This window comes from Lepus europaeus, chromosome 5 (genome assembly GCF_033115175.1).
Source record: "Lepus europaeus isolate LE1 chromosome 5, mLepTim1.pri, whole genome shotgun sequence".
NCBI classification, from domain to species: domain Eukaryota; kingdom Metazoa; phylum Chordata; class Mammalia; order Lagomorpha; family Leporidae; genus Lepus; species Lepus europaeus.
In genome coordinates, this window is record NC_084831.1 from 28,037,988 (window position 1) to 28,061,842 (window position 23,855).

A 23,855-nucleotide genomic window follows, 5' to 3' on the forward strand; every position below is an offset into this window, starting at 1 on the left:
TGCAATTTTGAAACCAGGTGTGCTTGATGCTGCCAGAGTATATGTACTTGTAAGCCCTTTCAATAGACTGAAGCAGGAAATATAAATAAATAGACCAATAAGTAAGTAAAATAGAAACATTAAACAGTAAATATACTTGTCTAGTAAGTTATATATGTTTATTGGAAACATGAGTTCACACTGATTCTTCCAGTTCTGTTTTCCCAGGATTCTTCCTTTCCTAACCCCATTCCAGGTTTGTGTCTTCCTTATTCTTTAGTTAGTCCCCTGGTGCCTCAGAACATTTCACCTTTTCTCATTTGCTCAGTCCTGCAGTTCATATGAAAGGTCTTCAAAAAATTCATGGAAAATATGTGTTGTAAAAAAAACTATGCATGAATTTCAGAATTTTTGCACCCAAATAAACATACCTTTTAATTCAGTTTTCATGAACTTTTTGAAATATGCTCAAACAAGATAGTTTCTGAATTATTTTATACCACTGCATAAAAGATCTAATGAGAATTTAAGTTTTTATTTTTAATGCAGTTCCTCTAAACCTACCTTTTCTTCATCTCCATCCCCTAAATTGAGGGTATAGTTAATACACTATATTAAAGAATTTCTTGCATTAGTGATTTCTTTTATTCTAGTTATGTTATTCATTTGAAGTACATTTGGGTTCATTTGAATATGTCTACATTCACTTTTAATTTTTTCCTTCCATCCTTGTTGATTTTTAAAAAAAATTTAAATGTGTATAACTTCAATGTGCTTCCTAATTGTACCAAAAAATGTACTCAGTATTTTTCTCCCTTTTTTCTTCCAATCCATTCTTTCCCATCCTTTGAAAGTAACCAATTTCCTGGGGCCGGCGCTGTGGCGCACTGGGTTAATCCTCCTGTGGCGCCAGCATCCCATATGGGTGCCGGTTCTAGTCCTGGTTGCTCCTCTTCCAGTCCAGCTCTCTCTATGGCCTGAGATAGCTGTAGAAGATGGCCCAAGTGCTTGGGCCCCTGCACTCGCGTGGGAGACCCGGAAGAAGCTCCAGGCTTCTGGCTTCAGATCGGTGCAGCTCCGGCCGTTGCAGCCATTTGGGGAGTGAACCAATGGAAGGAAGACCTTTCTCTGTCTCTCTCACTGTTTGTGATTCTACCTGTCAAATAAATGAATGAAATCTTTAAAAAAAAAAAAAAAAAAGAAAAAGAAAGTAACCAATTTTCTTTTGTACAGTTCATACCTACTGTTTCTTTTTGCAAAAATAAGCAAATAAATGAATATTTACTCATTTTCCTTTCTTTCACATACAAAAGATGTCATACTATTTGTAATCTTTTGTACTGCTGCATTTTGCATTTAACAATATAGTTTAGAAATTATTTCATATCAGTTGCAAGAGATTTTTCATTCCTTTTAAAAAATTTTTGTTTCTTATTTTCATTTTATTTGAAAGGCAGAGAGAGACAGAGTCAGACAGACAGAGAGGCCTTCACTGCCCACTGCTGGGCCATGTGGAAGCCAGGAATATGAAACTCAATCCAGGTCTCCCACATGGGTGGCAGAGATGCAAATACTTGAGCTGCTATCTGCTGCCTGACAGGGTGTGCCTTAGCAGGAAGCTGGAGTCAGAAGTACAGTTGAGACTTGAACCAAAGCCCTCCAATATGGGATGCAGACATCCCAAGCGGCATCCCAAACAAACTCCCACCCCCATTCCTTTTGTTATAGCTACCTAAATGTTAGAGTGTCTGGGTAGTTTCCAGTATTTTTAAATGACAGATTATGCTGACATGAGTAACTCTGTTATTTAAATTATTGTATTTGATTTGACATTGAGGTTGATTTTTTAAATTTTTGTCTTATTTTTTCTTAGATCTTCGATCTCTTTATAAGTTAAACTTTAAATTGTATTTATCTTTTTCAGCATTTGCCAATTGAATCTTTTCCTATCAACAGGTAGATTTAGATGTCACATTACCTGGGGAAGGTGGAAAAGATCGACCTTTCAAGGTGTCAATCAAATTTGTTTCTCGGGTGAGTTGGCACCTACTGCATGAAGTACTGACAGGACGGACCTTGCCTGAGCCACTGGAATTAGACAAGCCAATCAGCACTAACCCTGTCCATGCCGTTGATGTGGTGCTACGTCATCTGCCCTCCATGAAGTGGGTGCTTCTGGCTTTTATTCCTCTTTACATTTTAAATATGAAGATTTTCCTTCTAAGAATAAGTTGTGCAGGTCTCCCTTGGTTAACTTTCATATCTTGTATCTTTTGATTATTTCAGTTGAACGGGAATCGCATGCATATGTAAATTCATTGAGAGAATTAAGTTACAGAAAAATTATCTGAAATTTGCCAATAAATGCACATAATTAGCTAAATTATTCTAACTAATGCATTCACAGAAAAATACCTGACCCTTTCTCTTAGTAGCTGTAAACCTTGAGTGACTGATATATTTTAGATACTTTCTATAGTTAAATCATTTTGCTTTTTTTTGTTTTTTCAATATTTTACTTATTTATTTGTTAGGTAGGGTTACAGACAGAAAGAAGGAGAGACAGAGAGAAAGGTCTTCCCTAAACAGCCATAACAGCTGAAATTTAACCAGTCCAAAGCCAGGATCCAAGAGCTTCTTCCAAGTCTCCCATGTGGGTGCAGGGGCCCAAGCACTTGGGCCATCTTCTACTGCTTTCCCAGGCCATAGCAGAGAGCTAGATTGAACCACTGTCCATTTGGGATGCCGGCATCCCAGACAGAGGTTTAGCCTACTATGTCACAGTGCCAGCCCCTCTCCTTGCTTTTTAAAAGAAATTTCACTGTCAGTATAATAGCTTCAAATTGTTTTGAAATTGCTACTCTTTTAATCACACTGTCACCTCACATATGTATGTGTATACGTGTATATACATATACACATATACCAGACTATTATTTTTTAAAGAAAAATAGTATGTCTTACAAACACATTTATACAAATAGATTTCTGATCAATAATTATTTACTCTTGAGCATTTTTAAAATTGGAATGTTAACTTTTTAAGCCACTTTTCACAAAGTATTTTTAAATTATTATGCAAACTAACATTGAGAATATCAGTGAGGATGCTAATGGATGTTTTCATTTAGAATGGCTACTTTTTGCTTTTATGAGTTTGGAAAATGTTTAGGTTTATATATTTATAATGATAAACATCATTATGATAAATTAGTTGTCTGTGCTTTAGTCTCCGCTGTACTTCATTCAGATTTTTGTATGCTTGTATTGGAAAGAAAGAATTGAACATGCCTTTTTAATTTTTCTAGATATACGCCTGTGGGGCGCTCCTTTTTCTCAGCTCCAGAAGGATATGACCACCCTCTAGGAGGGGGCAGGGAAGTATGGTTTGGATTCCATCAGTCTGTTCGGCCTGCCATGTGGAAAATGATGCTGAATATTGATGGTAAGAGAACTGAAGCCATATTCTATATTGGGCAGTTGGTTCCTATATGGCCCATGAGTGTGTGTGTGTAAACTTTATACATAATGGCATGTACTGGTGACTTGACATAATATTTGGATATGTTATGACAACAGGAAAAACCTTTATACTTTTATTACATTGCGTTTAGAATGCTTCTACAAAGAACTTGTTTTGGAATGCTACTGAACATGAAACAAGTACATGAAAACAAATTTAAAAGCCCTAACATGATCATCTGAGCAATCTTGTATTTTAACTCACCTTTGTCCTTTTAACTCTGAGTCAACATTTCACTGGAAATGGGTATTTTTTTTTTTTATTTAAATTTTTGACAGGCAGAGTGGACAGTAGAGGGAGACAGAGAGAAAGGTCTTCCTTTTTGCTGTTGGTTCACCCTACAATGGCCGCTGTGGTAGGCGCGCTGCGGCCGGCGCACTGCGCTGTTCCGATGGCAGGAGCCAGGTGCTTATCCTGGTCTCCCATGGGGAGCAGGGCCCAAGCACTTGGGCCATCCTCCACTGCACTCCCGGGCCACAGCAGAGAGCTGGCCTGGAAGAGGGGCAACCGGGACAGGATTGGTGCCCCGACCGGGACTAGAACCCAGTGTGCTGGCGCTGCAAGGCGGAGGATTAGCCTGTTAAGCCACGGCACCGGCCATGGAAATGGGTATTTTAAAAGAAAGAGTTTTGGACCCAGCGCGTGGCTCACTTGGTTAATCCTCCGCCTGCAGTGCTGGCATCCCATATGGGTGCTGGATTCTAGTCCTGAATGCTGCTCTTCCAGTTCAGCTCTCTGCTGTGGCCTGGGAGGGCAGTGGAGGATGGCCCAAGTGCTTGGGCCCTGTACCCGAATGGGAGACCAGGAGGAAGCACCTTGCTCCAGGCTTGGGATTAGTGCAGCGCGCCAGCCGTAGCGGCCATTTGTGGGATGAACCAACAGAAGGAAGACCTTTCTCTCTGTCTCTCTTTCTCTCTCTGTAACTCTACCTGTCAAATAAATAAATAAATAAATCTTTAAAAAAAAATTTTTTTTGGTCATGGTGGCCTCACATCAGGCATTGTGCCTGGTGCTAGTGCATAATGTGCCAGTTGTATTCAGTTTTAGGTGTTTCCTTACAAATATTTTCAAGTTTATAAAAAAAATGGAATACTATGATGAACCACTATATATGTAGCTGTTATTCAAGTTGCCAGAATTTTTCCACCATTACTTAACTTATCTACATTTTTTCCTCTAGTGTGGTATTTGGAAATCAGTCCCAGACAGCATGTTATTTTGTTCCCACTGTTTCTCTGTGCACCACTAAGAATATGGGTGTTCTCTTACACAGCAGTGTCATTTTCATATATAAGAAAATTAAAAACAATTATTTATTTTTACCCTCTAATATCCTCTTTATAGTCAGATTTCCCTATTTGTCTCAAGTATGTCTTTTTCTGGTTAGTTGATTCTTTTCTTTTTCTTTTCTTTTTTTTTTTTTTTTTTTTTTTGAGAGGCAGAATGGATAGTGAGAGAGAGAGACAGAGAGAAAGGTCTTCCTTTTTGCCGTTGTTTCACCCTCCAATGGCCGTTGTGGCCGGCGCATCGCACTGATCCGAAGCCAGGAGCCAGGTGCTTCTCCTGGTCTCCCATGCAGGTGCAGGGCCCAAGGACCTGGGCCATCCTCCACTGCCTTCCTGGGCAGAGAGCTGGCCTGGAAGAGGGGCAACCGGGATAGAATCCGGCACCCCAACCGGGACTAGAACCCGGTGTGCCGGCGCTGCAAGGTGGAGGATCAGTCTGTTAAACCACGGCACCGGCCTCTGGTTAGTTGATTCTTTTTTTTTTTTTGACAGGCAGAGTGGATAGTGAGAGAGAGAGAGAGAGACAGAGAGAAAGTTCTTCCTTTTTGCCGTTGGTTCACCCTCCAATGGCCACTGCGGCCGGCGCATCGCACTGATCCGAATCCAGGAGCCAGGTACTTCTCCTGGTCTTCCATGCAGGTGCAGGGCCCAAGCACTTGGGCCATCCTCCACTGCCTTCCCGGGCCATAGCAGAGAGCTGGCCTGGAAGAGGGGCAACCGGGATAGAATCCGGCACCCCAACCAGGACTAGAACCCGGTGTGCCGGCGCCGCAAGGCGGAAGATTAGCCTGTTGAGCCACGGCGCCGGCCGGTTGATTCTAACTAGAATCCAAACCAGGTTCACGTATCACATTTGGCTGTTATGCCTTTTTAAACCTAATAATTCTATTTTCTTCTGTCTGTCATTTTCTTTTTTCCTTTTTTATGCTTTTGACTACTGCAGAAACTTATAGTCACTCCACCTGTAGGATATCCTCAAATCTGAATTTGTCTATTTTCCTGTGTCATTATCTTGCCTCTATCCCCTGTATTTCCTTAGAAAACAAAAATTGACCTTAGAAGTTTGATTCACTTTTGCTTGAAAATACTTCTTAAGTGTTTTATATTATTTCATTTTAGGAGGCATACAGTATCTAGTGATCCTAATTTTAGTGAGGCTAAGATGAATCTATAGGTCCAGAAATTAATCACTAGATATAAGGATCCCTCTTTGTGAAGTTCCCACTTTTTTTTTTTTTTTTAAGATTTATTTATTTATTTGAAAGTCAGAGTTACACAGAGAGAGGAGAGGCAGAGAGAGAGAGAGATGTCTTCCATCTGATGGTTCACTCCCTAAATGGCCGCAACGGCTGGAGCTGCACAGATCTGAAGCCAGTGGCCAGGAGCTTCTTCCGTGTCTCCCACGTGGATGCAGGGGCCCAAGGACTTGGGCCATCTTCTACTGCTTTCCCGGGCCATAGCAGAGAGCTGGACAGGAAGTGGAGCAGCCAGGTCTCGAACTGGCGCCCATATGGGATGCTGGCGCTTCAGGCCAGGGCGTTAACCCACTGCGCCACAGCGCTGGCCCCAAATTTCCCACTTTTAATTACTGATGTTGTATTCACTGATCATTGTTATCCAAATAATTCACTTCAGTAGGAATTACCAACGGGTAATTTTTCAGTTTATTAATGTTTGATAGTTTCTTGCTTTCTGGCACAGCAAGATATTCCAGGCTTGTCTGATGTTTCCTGCCTGGCACTTATAATTAGCCATTCTTTCAAGGATTCCTGAATCTTTCCACATCAGTATATAGTATCCTCATTGTGTTCAGTTGTATCTGCCATTGTGGAAATATGATTGAGGGGGAAATATGTACTTTCAAAAAACTTTTTTTTTTATTTTTGTTTTTTAATGTGAGAGAACCCATCCACAGTTTTCACTTTCCCAAATGATTGGCTGAAGCTTGGAGCTGGGGACTCAGTGTAGGTCTCCCACATGGGGAGCAGGAACCTCATCACTTGAGCCATCACCACAGCCTCTCAGGATCTGCATTGGTGGGAAGCTGGAGTCAGGAGCTGGAGCTGGGTATCAAACCCAGGCACTCCAGTATGGGAAATGGATATCAATCACTATACCAAATGTTCACCCCAAGGAGGGAGTATTTACCAGTTCCCTAATACATATACTAGGACTATTTTATGATTCGTCATATCAGAACATCATTTCAATATATTTAGATATATGTGCATCTGTAAGATAAATCCTAGAAGTGAGATTGATGGCTCAAGGGTAATTGTACTGTGGTTTTTTTTTGTTTGTTTGTTTGTTTGTTTTAATTTGAGAGGCAGAGAGAGACAAAGAAATCCTCCATATGCTCGTTCACTTCCCAGATGCCGCCAATGGCCAGGGCTGTGCCAGGCCAAATCCCAGAAGCAGGAATTCATTCCAGGTCTCCCATGTGGGTAATAAGGACTCACGTTCTTGAACCATTACCTGCTACTTTTTAGGGAGTTCATTAGCAGGAAGCTGGAGGCAAGAATTTAGCTGGAGGGGCCGACGTTTTGGTATAGCTGATAGAGGCTGCTGCCTGTGTCGCTCAAGTTCAAGTCCCGGCTGCTCCACTTCTGATCCAGCTCCCAGCTAATGTGCCTGGGAAATTAGCAGTGGATGGCCCAAGTGCCTGGGCCCTTAAACCCACATGGGAGACCCAGAAGAAGCTGCTGGCTTCAGATGGACCCGGTTCCAGCTGTCTCTGCCTCTCTCTCTTTCTGTAAACTCTGCCTTTCAAATAAGTAAATAATTGTTTAAAAAAAAAAAAACAGAGCTGGACCTGAACTCAGGCACTCCTGTGATGGGATACAGTTGTCCCAAGTGGGTATACTGGCGTCTTAACCAGTAGGCCAAATGCCTTCCCCTGTGTTTGCAACTTCGATCATTTTTGCCCAATTGAACTTCATAGAGGTTGTAAACATTTTACATTAATGAGTAAAAGAACTTCTTTCCTTGTATCTTAGCCACTAGAGATTCAAACTCTTATTAGATTTGGTAGTTTGCATATTTCTTTATTTTAAAAAAAATTTGATCCAGGTCTATCAAGTACTTGAGCTACCTCCCAGGATCTGCATTAGCAAGAAACTTCAGTCAGGATCGATAGGTGTGTATTGAACCCAGATACTCCTATTTGAGACACAGGTATCTTAACCAGTATCTTAAACACTATGCTAAATGACCATCCCTGTTATGTACTTTCTTTTTTTTTTAAAGATGTATTTATTTTACTTGAAAGTCAGAGTCACACAGAGAGAGGAGGAGAGGCAGAGAGAGGTCTACCACCCGCTGGTTCACTCCCCAGTCGGGCATAATGGCTAGAGCTGCGGCGATCCGAAGCCAGGAGCCAGGAGCTTCTTCTAGGTCCCCCATGTAGGTGTAGGGGCCCAAGGACTTGGGCCATCTTTTACTGCTTTCCCAGGCCATAGCAGATTGGAAGTGGAGCAGCTGGGACTCGAACCAGCACCCATATGGGATGCTACTCCACAGCCCCGACCCCATACTTTCAATGTACATTTGACAGATGTTTCACATATGTAAGGGCCATTTGTGTTTTTAAATGAACTGTTAGTTTACATTTTTACTTTTTTTCTTGTTGCATATTTTATCTGATTTACTAGGAGTGCTTTCTTTCTCTTTTTACCAAGATTCATTTTGTTCATTTGAAAGGCAGAGTGACAGAGAGAATGGAAGAGTCAAAGAGACAGATCTTCCATCTGCTGATTCACTCCCCAAATGGTCACAACAGCCATGGCTGAACTAGCAGGCCAGTACTCTGTCCAGATTTCCCACGTGGGTGGCAGGGGCCCAAGTACCTGGGCTATTTCTTCTTCTTCTTCTTTTTTTTTTTTTTTTGACAGGCAGAGTGGACAGTGAGAGAGAAAGACAGAGAGAAAGGTCTTCCTTTGTTCACCCTCCAATGGCCGCTACGGCCGGCGCACTGCAGCCGGTGCACCGCACTGATGCGAAGCCAGGAGCCAGGTGCTTCTCCTGGTCTCCCATGCGGGTGCAGGGCCCAAGCACTTGGGCCATCCTCCACTGTCTTCCCGGGCCATAGCAGAGAGCTGGCCTGGAAGAGGGGCAACCAGGACAGAATCTGGTGCCCCGACCAGGACTAGAACCCGATGTGCCGGTGCTGCAAGGCAGAGGATTAGCCTATTGAGCCTGGGCTATTTTCTGCTGCCTTCCTCGGTGCATTAACTGGGATCAGAACAGCTGGGACTCCTGCCAGCACTCCAGCTGACCTCACGGGCAGGGGCTTAACCCACTGCACCACAATGCAGGCCCCTAATTTTGTCTGTTACGTGAGTTGTCTTTTGACCGTTGGCGTAGTGGAGTTTTAGTTTGTTTATTTTTTAATTTTTCCATGCAGAAGTTTGTGTGTTGGCATGTGCACATACATGTATGTATTATTTGCTGATTTCTTTTGTGACTTTTAATATCTAGTAGGGCTATGGCCGGCGCCGTGGCTCAACAGGCTAATCCTCCGCCTTGCGGCGCCGGCACACCAGGTTCTGGTCCCGGTCAGGGCACCGATCCTGTCCCGGTTGCCCCTCTTCCAGGCCAGCTCTCTGCTGTGGCCAGGGAGTGCAGTGGAGGATAGCCCAAGCGTTTGGGCTCTGCACCCCATGGGAGACCAGGAGAAGCACCTGGCTCCTGCCATCGGAACAGCGCGGTGCGCCGGCCGCAGCGCGCTACCGCGGCGGCCATTGGAGGGTGAACCAACGGCAAAAGGAAAACCTTTCTCTCTGTCTCTCTCTCTCACTGTCCACTCTGCCTGTCAAAAAAAAAAAAATATCTAGTAGGGCTAGTCCCATTTTTTCTTTTCAAGATTTTCAAGGCAACTCTTACTGTACCTTATGTACGTTAGAAATCCCTTGTCTAGATCAGGTAAGTAGGAAAGAACAGGTTGTTATTGTTATTGAAAACTCATTACATTTATAAATTAAGTTAGAAAAAATGATTGTATTTAAGATATTGAGTCTTTCTGTCCAAGAACATATACTGCTTGTTCAAGATTACTTTTGTTTCCTTAAGGAGTTTTTAAGTTTTCTTCACATAAACTTTGCATGTTTTATGTTGTTACTGGAATTATTCTCCTTTTTGTTGCTATTAAATAGGTTTGTAGGTTCTAACTGGTTTTTGCTTATATACATGAAGGCTTTTGATTTCCATGTGCTAACTTTTTATCTCTCTGCCTTGTTGAATTCAAGTTATTTTCTTGGGATTTCTAGCTTATGATCATTTTCTCTACAGTGATAGATTTATCTCTTCCTTTAAATTTTTATACCTCTAATTTTTTATCAGATATACTAATTAGACATGATAATATTAAACAGTAGCAATTAGTAGGTGTCTTTTTTCATTCATTGCTTTAGAATGAATGTTCTCAGTGTTTCTGCATTAAGTTTTATGCATTCCTGTGTGTTGGTATATATTATCATGTTAAGGAACATTGTTATTCCTATTTTTTAAGAACTTTTCATTAAGAATGCATATTAAATTTTGCACATGCCTTTTTAGCATCTGTAGAGTTGATGATTTTTTTTTTTTTTTTTTGACAGGCAGAGTGGACAGTGAGAGAGAGAGAGACAGAGAGAAAGGTCTTCCTTTGCCATTGGTTCACCCTCCAATGGCCGCCGCAGTTGGTGCACCGTGCTGATCCGAAGCCAGGAGCCAGGTGCTTCTCCTGGTCTCCCATGTGGGTGTAGGGCCCAAGCACTTGGGCCATCCTCCACTGCACTCCCGGGCCACAGCAGAGAGCTGGCCTGGAAGAGAGGCAACCGGGACAGAATCTGGCGCCCCGACCGGGACTAGAACCCGGGGTGCCAGTGCCATAGGCAGATGATTAGCCTATTGAGCTGCGGCACCGGCCTATATTTTTTCTTTTAACAAACATTGAACCAAACTGGCATTCCTGAATTTTTAAAAATCAATTTATTTGAGAGACAGAACTCCCATATGCTGATTCACTTCCCAAATGCCTTCAGTGTCCAGAGCTGGGCAGGCCAAAGCTGGAAGCTGGGAGCTCAAACCAGGTCTCCCATGTGGGTGACAGGGATCTAACTTCTTGAGCCAACACTTCATACTCCCAGGATCTTCACCAGCAAGAAGCTGGAGTCAGGAACAAGTGCCAGGTACTGACCTGACACTCTGATATGGAATGTGAATGTCTTAAACATCTGCTACTCTAGAGTCTTCTAATCTTTTAACAATTTTATTTTATTTTTCACTTTATTTGAAAGGCAGAGACAGAGAGAGACAGATAGGTATCTTTCATCCACTGGTTCATTCTCCAAATGCCCACAACAGCTTGGGCTGGGCCAGGCCGAAGCCAGAACTTCATCTGGGTCTCCTCTGTGGGTGGAAGGGACCCATTTACCTGAGCAATCACCTGCCTTCTCCCAAGGGTGCACATTAGCAGGAAGCTAAATGGAGGCAGAAGCAGGGCTTGAACCCAGGCATTCCAGTATGAGATGTGTGTGTACCAAGTGGCATCTTAAACCAGTACACCAAATCCTCAACCCATAGATTCACTTTAATGTGATATTGTTTGGTAATACTTTACTTTTTAAATTAAAATACAAAAACAAAAGATCTGGAGACTTCTCTTTGTACAATCTTTTCCAAATTACAGTATTAATAATACATTTCATTAAAAATTCAAAAGCTTTCTATTTTCCAAAATGTACAGCAGTTGTTTTTTTCTTACTTTGGTTTTTGGTTTAACACAAACTCAGTTCTTTTTTTGTGCTTGAATACAAGAAGATTCTGTGTTTTCTTCTCTCTCTCTTTTTTTTTTCAAAGATTATTTATTTGAAAGACAGAGTTACAAAGAGGCAGAGGCAGAGAGAGAAAGAGAGGGCTTCCATCCACTGGTTCACTCCCCAAATGGCCGCAGTGGCTGGAGCTGGGCTGATCCAAGGCCAGGAGCCAGGAGCCTCTACCAGGTCTCCCATGTGGGTGCTGGGGCCCAAGGACTTGGGCCATCTTCTACTGCTTTCCCAAGCCATAGCAGAGAGCTGGGTCAAAAGTGGAAGAGTCAGGACTCGAACCAACACCCATGTGGGATGCTGGTGTTGCAGGCAGCAGCTTTACCTGCTATGCCACAGCACTGGCCCCATATAGTAGTTTTAAAATAATATTAAAGTTATCAACTCTTGTAAATCCCCTATAAAATCATAATACTCATATTTTTTGTTTCATCTTGTTTGGTGGGCAACTCTTAAATCTTTCTCCATTTATTTTATGAAAATCTGTTCAGGGTGTCTGGATTTACTTTGGTAGGTCATATTTTACTAGAAAATTATTTTTCTTAGCCATATTAAATTTAATTGTATAGAGTTTTACAACATAGTTTTTTTGAAATTTTATTTCTTATTTTGTATGTTTATGCTTTGTCCTTTTGACTTTTTTTTAAATGTTTATTTATTTTCATCTACTTGAAAGACAGAAAGAATGTGAGAGAGTGAGAGTTCTTCTATTTGCTGGTTCAGTCCCCTTTAATGCTCACAATAGCCAGGGCTGGGTCAGGTGGAAGTCAGGAGCTTGGAACTCCATCCAGATCTCATCCAGATCTCTCAGGTGTGTGACAGGACCTGAGCATGTGAGCCATAATCTGTTGCCTTCCAGGGTGCATTAGCAGGAAGCTGAGTCAGAAACACAGCAGCCAGTACTCAAACAGGTGCTCCAATGCTCCAATATGGGATGCTGGACCAGGCCACTGTGCCCACTCTCTTTTTATTCTTGATTAAAATAGCTAGCAGTTTAGTCAATTGATTTTTTTTTTCCCCAGTGATAGAATTTTTTAATTTTGTTTTTTAGTTATTTTTCTGGCTTTGTTTTCTGTCTTCTTACTTTTTTTTTTTTAAACTTTTATTTAGTAGATATAAATTTCCAAAGTACAGTTTATGGACTACAATGGATTCCCCCCCCCCCCAATAACTTCCCTCCAACCCGCAACCCTCCCATCTCCCACTCCTTCTCCCATTCCATTCACATCAAGATTCATTTTCAGTTATCTTTAAACAGAAGATCAATTTAGTATATATTAAGTAAAGATTTCATCAGTTTTCCCCCACACAGAACACAAAGTGCAAAATACTGTTTGAGCACTAGTCATAGCATTAATTCACATTGAACTACACATTAAGGACAAAGATCCTACATGGGGAGTAAGTGCACAGTGACTCCTGTTGTTGACTTAACAAATTGACACTCTTGTTTAAGGCGTCAGCAATCTCCCCAGGCTGTAGTCATGAGTTGCCAAGGCTATGGAAGTCCCCTGAGCTCGTCGACTTTGATCTTATTTCGACAAGGCCATAGTCAAAGTGGGAGTTCTCCCTTCAGAGAAAGATACCTCCTTCTTTGATGGCCCGTTCTTTCTACTGGGATCTCACTCGCAGAGATCTTTCATTTAGGTTTTTTTTTTTTTTTTTCCAGAGTGTCTTGGCTTTCCATGCCTAAAGTACTCTCACGGGCTCTTCAGCCAGATACGAATGCCTTAAGGGCTGAGTCCGAGGCCAGAATGCTGTTCAGGACATCTGTCATTCTATGAGTCTGCTGTGTATCCCGCTTCCCATGTTGAATTGTTCTCTCCCTTTTTTATTCTATCAGTTAGTATTAGCAGACACTAGTCTTGTTTGTGTGATCCCTTTGACTCTTAGACCTATCATTATGGTCTATTGTGACCTGAAATTGATCACTTGGACTAGTGAGATGGCATTGGTACATGCCACCTTGATGGGATTGTATTGGAATCCCCTGGCACATTTCTAACTCCACCACTTGGGGCAAGTTGGCTTGAGCATGTCCCAAATTGTACATCTCCTCCCTCTCTTATTCCCACTCTTATATTTAACAGAGAACACTTTTCAGTTAACTTTAAACACCTAAGAATAATTGTGTGTTAATTACAGAGTTCAACCATAGTATTAAATAGAACAACAACAACAAAAAATACTAAAAGGGATAAAGTTTTAAATTGTATATCAACAGTGATGACAAGGGCTGATGAAGTCACTGTTTCTCATAGTGTCCATTTCACTTCACCAGGTTTCCTTTTTGATGCTCGGTTAGTTGTCACCAATCAAGGAGAACATATGATATTTGTCCCTCTGGGACTGGCTTATTTCACTCAGCATGATGTTTTCCAGATTCCTCCATTTTGTTGCAAATGACTGGATTTCATTGTTTTTTACTGCTGTATAGTATTCTATAGAGTACATGTCCCATAATTTCTTTACCCAGTCTACTGTTGATGGGCATTTGGGTTGATTCCAGGTCTTAGCTATTGTGAATTGAGCTGCAATAAACATTAAGGTGCAGACCGCTTTTTTGTTTGCCAATTTAATTTCCTTTGGGTAAATTCCAAGGAGTGGGATGGCTGGGTTGAATGGTAGGGTTATATTCAGGTTTCTGAGGGATCTCCAGACTGACTTCCATAGTGGCTTTACCAGTTTGCATTCCCACCAACAGTGGGTGCATGTCCCTTTTTCCCCACATCCTCACCAGCATCTGTTGTTGGTAGATTTCTGAATGTGAGCCATTCTAACCGGGGTGAGGTGAAACCTCATTGTGGTTTTGATTTGCATTTCCCTGATTGCTAGTGATCCTGAACATTTTTTCATGTGTCTGTTGGCCATTTGGATTTCCTCTTTTGAAAAATGTCTATTGAGGTCGGTCCTTGGCCCATCTCTTAAGTGTGTTGTTTGTTTTGATGTTGTGGAGTTTTGTCTTCTTACTTTCTACTTTTATCTTTATAATTTTTTTCTCTACTTCAATTAGCCAAGTTGATTTAAAGCTATTTCTCTTTTTTAACTAGATTTGCAATTTATTTACTTTCATATTTTATTTGAAAGGTAGAGTGACAGAGAGAAAGGAGAGAGAGAGAGAATATGAATATCTTCGATCTGCTGGTTCACCTCAAATGGCCACAATGACTGGAGCTGGTCCAGGCCCAAGCCAGGAACCTGGAACTCCATCCAGGACTCCCACATGGGTGGAAGGGGTCCAAGTACTTGAGCCATTTTCCTCTGTCTTCCAAGGCACGCTAGCAGGGATCTGGATCGGAACCAGAGTAGCCAGAACTCCTAAAGAGCACTCTGATGTTGGATGTTGGCATTGCGAGTAGCAGCTTAACCTGCTGTTCCACAGCATCAGCCCCTCATATTTTCTTAGGAGTTTTCTTCTGATTACTATTTTAGCTACATTACAAAGCTTCTAAATGTAATATTTTATTAGATTGTTTCCTAGAAAGACCACACATTTTATTTCCCTTATTATCCAAATATTTGAGAAACTAAATTTTCATATTGGAGGTGTTTTTGTTTTTAGCTTCTTAGGAATTTCTAGTTTCATTGTGTTATTATTCCAAGAATGTGGTTTGTATTACTACTTTTAGAATTTGATGATATATTTTTGTAGCCAAATATGTGGTTAATTTGTGATAATTCAGTGAATATTTCAAAATAAAGTATATTTATTAGGGCAGATTGAAATTATTATCCATCAGAGCTACCATTTTGATTATATTGTCTGTGTCATTTATTTCCTTATTTATTTTGGTGTTTTGTTCTCTCAGACCAGGAGAAATAAATTTAAATTTACTATTGTTAGTGTGTTTCTATTTTGTCTTGTATCTCCTATAATTTCTGCTTTCTCTTTTTTGCTGCTATATTATTCAGTACATGGAGGCATTTTTCCACTGCTTTCTGACATTGAATGTTTAATGGAGAAGTATGATGTCACCTTGATTTTTATTTTTCTTAGAAGGCATCTGTCGTTTTGTTTGCTGAAAGTATTTTTTTCCTATTTTCCTAGATTTTCTTTTTAGTTGGCCATTTTGGGTCAGTTTTATTTATTTATTTTTTTGACAGGCAGAGTGGACAGTGAGAGAGAGAGACAGAGAGAAAGGTCTTCCTTTTGCCGTTGGTTCACCCTCCAATGGCCGCCGCGGTAGCGCGCTGCGGCCGGCGCACTGCGCTGTTCCGATGGCAGGAGCCAGGTGCCTATCCTGGTCTCCCATGGGGAGCAGGACCCAAGGACTTGGGCCATCCTCCACTGCACTCCCTGGCCACAGCAGAGAGCTGGCCTGGAAGAGGGGCAACCGGGACAGGATCAGTGCCCCGACCGGGACTAGAACCCGGTGTGCCGGCGCCGCAAGGCGGAGGATTAGCCTAGTGAGCCGCGGCGCCGGCCGGTCAGTTTTATTTAAGAACATGAAATTTCCACTGAAGATATTGGTACAAGCCACGTGTTTTTGTTTTTGTTTTTTTTAATCTATCATTTTGTGTTTCTTTTTAAAAAGTTTCTATTCTACATGACCCTTACTGTGCTCCTTGTGGCATTATTTTACAGTATATTCATGGAGGTTCTTTTAAAAGATTTGGGCTGGCGCCGTGGCTCAACAGGCTAATCCTCCACCTTGCGGCACCAGCACACCAGGTTTTAGTCCCGGTCGGGGCGCCGGATTCTGTCCCGGTTGCCCCTCTTCCAGGCAAGCTTAGTGTGGAGTGCAGTGGAGGATGGCCCAAGTGCTTGGGCCCTGCACCCCATGGGAGACCAGGAGAAGCACCTGGCTCCTGCCATCGGATCAGCGCGGTGCGCCGGCCGCAGCGCACTGGCCGCAGTGGCCATTGTAGGGTGAACCAACGGAAAAAGGAAGACTTGTCTCTCTCTCTCTCACTGTCCACACTCTGCCTGTCAAAAAAAAAAAAAAAAAAAAAAAAGATTTGTTATTTATTATTTATTTATTTGAAAAGCAGGGAGAGAGAGTTCCTCCACCTGCTGTTTCACTCCCCAAATGACCGCAACAGTCAAGGCTGGGCCAGGCCAAAGCTGGGAAGCAGAAACTCCATCCTGGTCTCCCACATGGGTGTCAGGGCCAGGTTCCTCTGCCATCATCTGCTGTCTTCCTGACTTATGAGCAGAAAGCTGGATCAGAGCAGAGCACCCAGGACTCAAATGTGGGTACTCTGATATGCAGTGCTGGCATTGCAAGCATGGCTTAACCCACTGCGCCACAATGCCAACTCCATAGTCTTCATTTTTGGATTTTTAAAAATATTTTTCTTCCATTCCTGAATTCTGCTTGTTTCACTTCCTCCGGTTAACTGTCTTTCTCTCTTCTTGAGTTATTAAATTTCTGCTCTGAGATTGTCTTCCATATCTACATTGAGAATTTTTTAATTTATGTTTCATAAAAAAGCATTGTAATTTTCCTGTTTTGTGATGATACTGTGTTGAGTTTTTGTTGTCAGAGATGTTGCTCTGCTTTTCTGCATTGTGTTCTGGTATCTTTGTATGGATATGTAACTATCATTTTATGCTCAAATTCCCCAAACCTCCTATTAGAAGGGACATTAGGGATATAGCAGGAACATTAGGAGCACCTTAGTAACAGGGCACTTTTCCAGATTTCTCTGCTCAAGCCCTCTGTCCTTGGTTTTGATGAATTCTTTCTTCAAAATATAATCATGTCTTCTTTGCCTCTCTGTAACTGAAGTGGCTTAAGTAATGTGAACTAACCGTGAATCTCCCCAAGTCCTCACGCATTTCTGTTACTGAGGGATAAAGCTTCTGCCTTTTAAATTGCCTGCTTCATATGTTAATGGAGAATTTGTGTAAAGTATATAGGAGGCCCTTGTACTATTTGTATAACTTTTCTCTGAGTTTGAAATTATTTCAAAATAAGAAATTAACAAAGGAAAAGTGCATGCATCACTTTTGAAGGGGTAGTACTTTCTGGGAGTGGCACTTCTAAACCACTCTCCACTTACTCTCATGACACTTTCTGTACTTCCCATCTCTTCCTCTTCCTGAGAATCTCCATTCAGTCTCAGCTCTAAACATTGCAGTTCCCACTTAGGATAGAATCCTTGCTGAGAGTGAAAATTTGCAATTCTTCCACCAGGGTCCTTTATACTCCCGTGTTCAGATGTGACTTCTTACATAGGTTCCACTAGTCCCAAGTACTTTGGACCATATTTACTTATAATATGGCATTTTTCTAGTTTTACGATCTCCTAGTTTCATTGAAAATATTTAGGTTTTCTTTTCAGCAGTCTCTTTGATGCTCTATACAAATTCTGGGAGAAAGATGGGAAAAATTGGAACAAAATTGCTATTATGTTCCCATTGGAACTTGAAGTCCACTTTGAACATTATTAAGAAATAATTAAATAACCTGTTGGTCAAAGAAATCACAAAGGAAATTTAAAGTATTTTGAATTGAAAGGTAATGAATATGGCACATTCGGAAGAGATATGATCAGCTATGGAATGCTTAGAGAGAATTTAAAACTAAATGCGTCATTAACCTAGGCATTCATTTCAACAAATAAGAAAAATAACAGGAAATTAAATGCAAAGAGAATAGAAAGAAATGAGAGATAAAACTAGAGATAAATAAATAAAAACAAAATTATTTCTCTCCTGTAGGTAGGGAGAATTCAAAGGTTTTTTAAGAATAGTGACATGATCATATTTGTTTTCCAGAAAGAGACCTCTGGCAGCAGTGTGGAGAATAGATAGAGGAGAAAAAACTAATCTGAGAAGCCAGTTAGGAGGCTTTTCAATCACTAGTTCAGGTAAGAGATGGTGATGGTCTAATGTGGGAGGAAGAGGCAGGAATGTATTACAAGGATTGAGTGGGGAAAAATAGGTATAAAAGCCATGTCCAGAGAGGGGTATAGTACTGGTATGTGGAACTGATTGAAAAACACGTAGACCAAAAGCTTTACCAGGTTTTTGAAGGAATTGTTTTTGCAAATAAACTCTAAGTCTGGTATATCCATAAAGGTTTAACCAGAAAAGCAAAACCAATAGGAGCTATATGAGTATACTGAGAGATGTGGTTTATGCAGTTGTTGGTGATAACTAGGCAACTGTGAAATCCTTACAGCAGGCTGTCAGGAAGGACAATCTAGAAATCTTGGGCCCAGGCTGAAGATGTTGTCTATAGGTGTAATTTCTTTTTTGTCTCTTAAGGGAGCTTCAGCCCTGCTGGTAAGGCCTTCCAAGATTGAATTAGGCCCATCTGCATTATGTCGGGTAGTCTACCTAATTTAAAGTCAATTGATTATGGACTTTAATTTCATCTACAAAATACCATCAGAGCAACACTTTCATTTGTGTTTTGTTAAATGAATGGCAACTAGTAGTTGAGCCAAGTTGATGCATTAAAAAACAAAAAAACTGCCTGCCAGAAAATTTTTGTGGTTACTTTAATCCTTTTAAAAAACCTTCAAGTTCAATGACTATGCTGTATCATAAAATGGCTTCCAAGAAGGGCATATATTCACAATAGTGACTCTGGGATTTTTTTTTTTTTCAGAGATTTATTTTCTTTATTTGAAAGAGTTAGAGAGGTACAGACAGACAGACACACACAGAAAGAGAGAGAGAGAGAGAGAGGTCTTCCACCTGCTGATTCACTCCCCAGATGGCTGCAACTGCTGGAGCTGATCCAAACACAGAGGTCAGGAGCTTCTTTCAGGTCTCCCACATGGGTACAGGGGCCCAAGGACTTGGACTGTCCTTTGCTGCTTTCCCAGGCACATTAGCAAGGAGCTATGTTGGAAGTGAAACAGCCAGGACTTGAACCGGCACCCATGAGGGATGTTGGCACTGCAGTCCAGGGCTTTAACCCACTGCACCATGGCACCGGCCCCTGACTCTGGGATTTTTTAACAGGTATGAATGGTGATACTGTCAACTGATAATGGGAGGTAGATCTGTTGCTGTTGCTGTTTAGTTGGCAATATATATGTATATATTGTATAATAGATCAAATGTATAAATGTATAAATAGATCAAATGGTAACATGTACAAAGCTTGAGGATTCTTTTTTTTTAGATTTATTTATTTATTTATTTATTTGAAAGAGTTACACAGAGAGAGAGAGAGAGAGAGAGATATTGTCCATCCGTTGGCTCACACACCAATTGGCCGCAATGGCCAGAGCTGAACTGATCCAAGCCAGGAGCCAGGAGCTTCTTCCAGGTCTCCCACACTGGTGCAGGGGCCCAAGCACTTGGGCCATCCTCCACTGCCTTCCCAGGCCATCCATAGCAGAGAGCTGGATCAGAAGTGGAGCAGCTGGGTCTCAAGCCAGTGCCCGTATGGGATGCTGGCTCTGCAGGCGGTGGCCTTACCTGCTACACCACATCAGCTTAAGGATTCTATGGAACATATGAATAGAGACATCTCATAGTTAGAAATTTAATTTCTGGGAGCCGGCGCTGTGGCGCAGTGGGTTAAAGCCCCATCCTGCAGCGCCAGCATCCCATATGGGTGCCAGTTCAAGTCCCGGCTGCTCCTCTTCTGATCCAGCTCTCTGCTATGGCCTGGGAAAGCAGTAGAAGATGGCCCAAGTCCTTGGGCCCCTGCACCCACATGGGAGACCTGGAAGAAGCTCCTGACTCCTGGCTTTGGATCAGCTCAGCTCTGGCCGTTGCGGTCATTTGGGGAGTGAACCAGCAGAATGGAAGGCCTCTACCTCTCTCTGTAACTCTTTCAAATAAATAAAATAATTCATTTAAAACAAACGAATTTAATTTCTGAAAACCTTTAGCGGTAGGAGCTAAAAAATAAAGAGTGTTGGGACTACTTAGAATATAAATCCCATTTATGGAACAACAAAAGTAGGGGAAAAAAATCTTTAGGAATAGTAGTTAGATTGAACAGGGAAGAGAAAGGTGGTAAAAACATGGGGAATACTGGCATTTAAGGAAGAAAGAACAACCTATAAGCAAGTAATGATTAACATAAGCAGTTTGAGAGTCAAAAAATAGTGTTGAAGAATCTGAAACATAAAACATACTCAAAAACCAGATGATCTCATAGTTAAGCCGTGAGAGCTTTCTCAGTAAAATAAGAACAACATGAGAATATCAGTGCTATGGTTTGTAGTCACTGTTGTGTTTACTAACTTCTGTTCTTCTTATAGGTTTCTGTCCACATATTACTTCCTTGAGAAGCAGTGTCTCACCCTTTTCTCCCCATCCAGCCATCCCCCAAGTCTGAGTTAGGTATTTCGCTTACATAGTCCCATAGCACAGTGTACTTACCTCTGTAATAGCATGCATTACCCTGAATTACAAATCTTTACAGTTCCATGTCTCCTATCAGAATGAAACTAAGGACTGTCCATCTTACTCATCAGTGTACCTTCCCCGTGTAGCAGAACTCTTGGTCATAGTAAGCAAAGAATGAATAAACATCGGGCCAGCGCCGTGGCTTAACAGGCTAATCCTCCGCCTTGCGGCGCCGGCACACCGGGTTCTAGTCCCGGTTGGGGTGCCGGATTCTATCCCGGTTGCCCCTCTTCCAGGCCAGCTCTCTGCTATGGCCCAGGAAGGCAGTGGAGGATGGCCCAAGTCCTTGGGCCCTGCACCCCATGGGAGACCAGGAGAAGCACCTGGCTCCTGGCTTCGGATCAGCACGATGTGCCAGCCGCAGCGGCCATTGGAGGGTGAACCAACGGCAAAAAGGAAGACCTTTCTCTCTCTCTCACTATCCACTCTACCTGTCAAAAAAAAAAAAAAAAGAATAAATCGAAGACCATAAAGGAGGGGCATACACAAGAGTCTAGAAGGTTGGAAATACTTATAGGAGTCATGTCTTAGCTGAGCTTTAACATATATCATGAGATCAAGAGTTTGAATAGAAAAGAAGGTATTCAGGCATAAAAGAAGTCTGTGAAATATTATAAAACTTGATTGAAAGACACAAGAAAATCTAAATAAATGAAATAGACCTCCTGAGAAAACTCAGTCTTGTAAGAGGGCAGTTCTCCCGAAATTAATATATAAATAGAATTCTAATTAAAATCCCAATAAAGCATGTCAGGAAACTTGATAACTTAATGGTAAGCTTTATCTGGAAAAACAAATGACTAGAGAATGCCAATATAATTTCAAAGAAAAACAAAAAAAGAAAGAATTGCCCTACTTATTATATAACCATAAGAAGTATAACACACTTCTTAGTGTAAGCACAGACATATTAATGAAGCAGAAAGAGAGCTTAGAAATAAGGCAAACTTATATGTTTATGGAAACTTTGTAAATGTCTGAGGTAACATTTCACAGCAGGGAAAGAGTTGAATATTTAATAAAATGTATTTATGCAATTGTTAACCATTTGAAAAACTAATTAGATCCATCTCTTGTACACATTTTCTACTTGGATTATAATGCTAAATGTGAAAAAGCAAAACTGATATTTTTTTAGAAAAAATAAGAATATCTGTAACACTGAACAAAATACAAAATATGAACTTAAAATATTAATAAACTTGATTACTACCTAAATTTGTGTGGTGCAAAAGACACTATAAACAAAGGTAAAATACTGGGAGAATATTTTCTGCTCATATACCTGAGGGCTTTACAAAATTAAAGGACAGATGAATAAAGAAACATGTAGTTCTCAAAAGAGGGAACCCAGTGGCCAGTAAACACATAAGAAGATTCTCAGACTTCCCCGGGTTCTAGTCCCAGTTGGGGCACTGGCTTCTGTCCCTGTTGCTCCTCTTCCAATCCAGCTCTCTGCTGTGGCCCACGAAGGCAGTGGAGGATGGCCCAAGTGCTTGGACCCTGAACCCGCATGGGAGACCAGGAGGAAGCACCTGGCTCCTGGCTTTGGATCGGCGCAGTGCACCAGCCGCAGCAACCATTTGGGGTGTGAACCAACGGAAGAATGACTTTTCTCTCTGTCTCTCTCTCTCACTGTCTAACTCTGCCTGTCAAAAAAAAAAAAAAAGATTCTCAGACTCAATAATCAAGATATTATAAATGAAATCAATAAGATACCATTTCACACCTGTTACATTTATAAAATTAAAAGTCTTGGCCGGCGCTGCAGCTCACTAGGCTAATCCTCCGCCTTGCAGTGCCGGCACACTGGGTTCTAGTCCCGGTCGGGGCACCGGATTCTGTCCCGGTTGCCCCTCTTCCAGGCCAGCTCTCTGCTGTGGCCCGGGAGTGCAGTGGAGGATGGCCCAAGTGCTTGGGCCCTGCACCCGCGTGGGAGACCAGGAGAAGCACCTGGCTCCTGCCTTCGGATCAGCGCGGTATGCTGGCCGCAGCGCACCAGCCGTGGCAGCCATTGGAGGGTGAACCAACGGCAAAAGGAAAACCTCTCTGTCTCTCTCTCACTGTCCACTCTGCCTGTCAAAAAAATAAATAAATAAATAAATAAAAGTCTTATAAAGTACCAAAGTTGATAAGGATGAAGTAAAAGAAACTCTCACAAATCATTGTTGGAAGAAATATGACTTGGCACAGCTGCTTTGGAGAACAGTTTTCATTATCTTGAAAAGAGAGCATAACGATGAATGTTCACATATCTTCAAACTTATAATATACCATAGTGATATCTTACAGATGGGCCTGGGGCATTTTATGTAATAGCAGAAATTTCGAAATAGCTTCAATTCATAGAAGTAGCAGAATCAATAAACAGTACATAAATTGTTACATGACACTGGTTGGTACACCTTTGTAACAGTTAAATGAATGAACCAGATCTCTATGTACCAACATGGGCTATTAAAAACAATATTGGAGGAGTAAAAAGCAAAAGTTATGCTATTACATAAGTTTAAAGCAAAAAATATACACTGAATATCTGTAAAAGCAGTAACATAAAAATATACAAAAGATTAATACCTACAAAATTTACAATTGTGATTCCCTTTAGGAAGAAAGAACATAGAAGAATGGGAAAGTTGGCTAGTATAGGGAGAAGAGATAGAGCAAAAAGTTTTCATGTTTAAGAAAACTATGAGAGTATTTATTTGTATGAACAATGAATAACTTGTGCCATTGTGAAGTAAGGAAATAAGACTGATCTTTTATTCAAAAGATCCCAGGTATCTAAAGGAAATGAAAATACAGCTTAAAATACTCAAATGAGTTTATTTTTCCCCTAGCTTTATTGAAGTATCATTGACAGTTAAAATTGTATATGTTTAAGTATACAGCATGACTTTCAATAATATGTATACATATTATGATTACTACAGTTAAGC

At 41.3% G+C, this 23,855-nt stretch overlaps 1 protein-coding gene across 7 annotated transcripts in view; it reads left to right on the top strand.

Annotated features, from left to right (window-relative positions):
• LOC133759636 (protein argonaute-3) overlaps positions 1–23,855 on the top strand; it is a 134,659-nt gene that overhangs the window by 49,929 nt on the left and 60,875 nt on the right. For 6 of the 7 annotated variants that reach the window (XM_062190954.1, XM_062190958.1, XM_062190952.1 and 3 more), the window contains 2 exons: positions 1,936–2,144; positions 3,288–3,424. In XM_062190954.1, the coding sequence (XP_062046938.1) occupies positions 1,936–2,144; positions 3,288–3,424 (346 nt within the window). Of the gene's footprint in view, positions 1–1,935; positions 2,145–3,287; positions 3,425–10,502; positions 10,956–23,855 lie in introns of those variants that run through there. The other variant, XM_062190959.1, reaches the window with a different exon arrangement.